The following is a 4,329-nucleotide window of genomic DNA, read 5'->3' as shown; positions in this document are numbered from 1 at the left end:
GAGGGCAGTGTCACTGGCCCTCATATGTGGGATCCGAACCGGGGCCCTCTGGCGTCCCAAGCCAGTTCTTAACCAATGCTCCACGCGGCCGGCCCCAGAAGGGTTTTTTTTGTGTGGTTTTTTTGTGTGTTTTTTGAATGATACTAAAAAGTTTTCATTGGTCACCATTGGAGGTTGCCAGAGTACCAACCCATTACTATGAAAATTGATAAATTCAATGAGGGAATCAAACATGTTATCTTGCCCTACCTGTACAAACTATTTTTTTAGGGTAACAAAGAGCCAGTGAAGGAATTTTTTATAGAAGAATTCAAGCTAATGCAAAAGAAATTATAATATTACAAATATCACCATTTTCTAACTCTTAATGGAATGAATATTTCAAAAATGAATATTAATGTTTGCTAAACCATTAGCAAATGTTGATGGGAACTTTTTAAAAATTAGTTTCAGGTATGCAAAACAACGTACTAGACATTTATACCCCTCACAAAGTGATAACCCCCTTCCCCCAATCTACTACCCCTCTGACATTGTATATAGCTGTTACTGTTCCACTGACTGTATTCCATATGCTATACACCACATCCTGTGAGAGTATATATATATATATATATATATATATATATATATATATATATATACACAATATTAGATTCTTGACCATTGCAATGCAGAAGCTTTTCAGTTTCATTTATTTTAGCTTTTACCTCCCTTACCTTTGAGGTCAAATTCCTAAAATCATCTTTGAACCCAAGGTCCATAAGTACAGTTGTTATGCTTTCTGGCAAACAGTTCATGCTAAATTTATTCTATGATTTTGCCAGTGTTTAGAACACCCTCTTCCTATTATCTACCTGTCAAAATTTTATCTGTTTCTCAAGGCTTCATTCAAATGAGCACTCTTCCATGAATCCTTACTCCATCCTGTCTTAGTGTTTGTAATCACTTTGTTCTATAAAACCCCAAAGCATTTCTAAAATTTTTTTGTCTTACGGAAGATAATATCTGGCTTGGTTTAATAGCTATTTGCATACATATTCTATTTTCTCCTTTAAATATTTGTTAAGCAATTAATCCACACATGAATGGGAGGAGACATTTTTATCTAGGTCCCTCCTTCTGAGTCTGCACCTACTCCACAGCCTTTGTGCCTGAGTGGTTTTGCCTTTCCTCCCCAAAGGTCCATCTGGAGGAATTGCGCCGCCTGTGGGACCTGCTGTTAGAGCTGACTCGGGAAAAGGGGACCCTGCTGCTGCAGGCCCTGAAGCTCCAGCAGTACTTACAGGAGTGTGCCGACATCTTGGAGTGGATTGGAGACAAGGTACAGAACTAAACAGTATGCATTTAGGACTTCCTATGCCTTTATCCCATAGCAATTTAATATAGGCTATTAATCAAGAAGTCAAAGTATCTATTCCTGGACTTTGTTCCTTGAAATAAGAGGAATTTTGGCAAAGATTTAGAGGTATTCTGGAGGTTATTAACACTATTGGGGGAGGAGGGTAAGTCTAAATGTATGAGTCTGAATATGAAGAAGGCAAGGTTTACATAAAAACTGTGCATTGAAAGATGATCCAGGCTTGCCCCCCATTCCACCTTCCATGATCCTTAACTCCTTTTTCTAGGTGTTTGCTCTAACTCTACATCCAGGCTGACAGTATTTTCAGCTTTTTCCCTAGTCCTTTGTATCTCAATGCCTATAAACTATGGAGATTTTTATTTTTCTAAATAATTAAAGAATAATACTATACTTATGCCTGAAGATTTACACAAGTAACTGCTTGCCACAATGACTTTATAGATATTCGGTATGTCAAATTGAGTAGAAAAAGGATGAATTTATTTTTATGTTCCAAATTTAGGTTCTATGTTGCAAAACATACAGGGTGTTTCCATAGGCTCTGGTCAACAATATCCCTGATTCTCTGAAAGATTTCCCCCAAAGAGCATTGTCCCCTGGACCAGGGTACACCTCAGGAAATATACTCCTGCTTCTGGCTTTTTCCAGAAGTTGTTCTTCTAGGTTCCACTTGTAGCTCCTTCTGAGTTATTCTAGGAAGGCAGACAGGGACTTGAGGCATTTTACCTGAAGGAATTAACAAATGATTATTGGTGACTTAATAGACTTTTCTGTGTCTACAGGAGGCCATAGTGACATCAGTAGAACTGGGTGAGGACTGGGAGCGCACAGAGGTTCTGCATAAGAAATTTGAAGAGTTCCAAGTAGACCTGGCAGCTCGAAAGGGGAGAGTGGATGGAGTGAACCAATATGCTAATGAGTGTACTGAGGTAAGGTGGGGAACAAAAGAGTCAATCCAGGGAAAGTGTCCTTCAAAAAGAACTTCTGGTCACTAGTTGGTGGGACATGACGGATATAGGACATATGAGAAAACAGAGGGATGCATGTCCCTGGAGTAACATGCCCAAAGCGGTTTCTTCTCTCTAGATCCATCCTTTGCCAGTCCATGGAAATTGAGGTATGAGTGAGTCAGTGTGTGTGTGTGTGTGTGTGTGTGTGTGTGTGTGTGTAGAGGAATTAAATACACAATGAGGTAACTCCTGCATTGTGCAGTAATACACAAATTACTCACATTTATGCATTACTCTTTTCATGAAGAAGAATCAGAATTAAGTAGCAAAGAATATAAAATAATGGTGGGCTATCATNTGGAGGGCAGTGTCACTGGCCCTCCTATGTGGGATCCGAACCGGGGCCCTCTGGCATCCCAAGCGAGTTCTTAACCATCGCGCCACTCGGCTGGCCCAACTTCCTACATTAATTTAAAAATTTGAGAAATATTTGAAACATCTTTACATTTATTTATCAGCCTCACTAGGACTGTGTCAGATTGTATCATGAAGGAGTCAGAGAGAAATGTGGTCTACGTGTTACCCTGATAATGGAATAGTTGAAAAATACAAGGTTCTAGAAGACGTGACATAGATGATAACTTCAATTTTACAAGATGTACCACATGACCTTCAAGCTAACCTGACATCAAATCCCTCAAGTATATAGTCTCAAAGTCCTCTTATTGCCTTGGTGCCACTAAGTTTTTTTTTTTTTTGGTAAGCCAGCAAAATTATAGTTCTTTTCTTTTTAATTAAAGCTTCTTGGGGGTGGCAATGGTTAGTAAAGTTACATAGTTTTCAGGTGCACAATTCTGTAATACATGATCTATATATCACATTGTGTGTTCACCACCCAGAGTCAGTTCTCCTTCCAGCACCATATATTTGATCTCATTTACCCTCATTTACCACCTCCTCCCCCCTTACCCTCTGGTAACCACTAAACTATTGTCTATGTATATGAGTTTTTGTTTCTTTGTTTGTTTGTCTTGTTCCTTTGTTGCTTTCAGTTTTATATCCCACATATCAGTGAAATCATATGGTTCTCGACTTTTTCTGTATGATTTATTTCATTTAGTATAATAATCTCAAGATCCATCCATGTTGTCACAAATGGCACTATTTCATCTTTTCTTATGGCAGAATAGTATTCCATTGTGTATATGTACCATATATTCCTTATCCAATCATCTATCGAAGGAAACTTTGGTTGTTTCCATGTCTTGGCCACTGTAAACAAAGCTGCAATAAACATCAGAGAACATATATCTTTACAGATAAATGTTGTCAGATTTTTTGGGTATATACCCAGGAGAGGGATTGCTGGGTCATATGGTAATTCTATTCTTAATTTTTTGAGGAAACTCCACACTGCCTTCCATAGTGTCTGCACCAATCTGCATTCCCACTAACAGTGTATGAGGGCTCCTTTTCATCCACAGCCTCTCCAACACTTGTTATTTGTCTTATTGATGATAGCCAGTCTAACTGGTGTGAGGTGATATCTCATTGTGGTTTTTATTTGCATTTCTCTGATGATTAGTGATGTTGAGCATCTTTTCATATGTCTATTGGCCAATTGTAAGTCCTATTTGGGGAAATGTGTATTCAGGTCCTCTGCCCATTTTTAATTGGACTGTATGGGGTTTTTTTGTTTTTGAGTTGTATGAGTTCCTTATTTTTTTTTTGGATATTAGCCCTTTATTGGAGGTGTTATTTGCAAATATCTTCTCCCATTCGGTTGGTTGCCTCTTAATTTTCTCGATGGTTTCTTTTGTTGTGCAGAAGGGTTTTGTTTTGTTTTCTAAAGATTTTATTGGAGAATTGGGGGAAGGGAACAGCACTGGGGAATTGGGGGAAGGGGAACAAATAAGTTGCTGATGTTTTGTTCTTCAGTCTAGTTGTGGAGGATGTTGCTTCACTGGCCCAAGCTGACACCATCATTGCGTTCTTCCCAGGCAAGACAGATCAGTT

General features: G+C 38.6%; 1 protein-coding gene across 1 annotated transcript in view; it reads left to right on the top strand.

Annotated features, from left to right (window-relative positions):
• Positions 1-4,329, top strand: part of SPTA1 (spectrin alpha, erythrocytic 1) — a 110,993-nt gene that overhangs the window by 5,768 nt on the left and 100,896 nt on the right. The window contains exons 4-5 of the mRNA XM_019634272.1: positions 1,184-1,324; positions 2,146-2,292. Of these exons, the coding sequence (XP_019489817.1) occupies positions 1,184-1,324; positions 2,146-2,292 (288 nt within the window). The remainder of the gene's footprint in view (positions 1-1,183; positions 1,325-2,145; positions 2,293-4,329) is intronic.

Source organism: Hipposideros armiger, unplaced genomic scaffold, assembly GCF_001890085.2.
Source record: "Hipposideros armiger isolate ML-2016 unplaced genomic scaffold, ASM189008v1 scaffold_1569, whole genome shotgun sequence".
Taxonomy (NCBI): domain Eukaryota; kingdom Metazoa; phylum Chordata; class Mammalia; order Chiroptera; family Hipposideridae; genus Hipposideros; species Hipposideros armiger.
The sequence above is the reverse complement of the archived record's forward strand: the minus strand, read 5'-3'. Positions and strand labels throughout refer to the sequence as shown.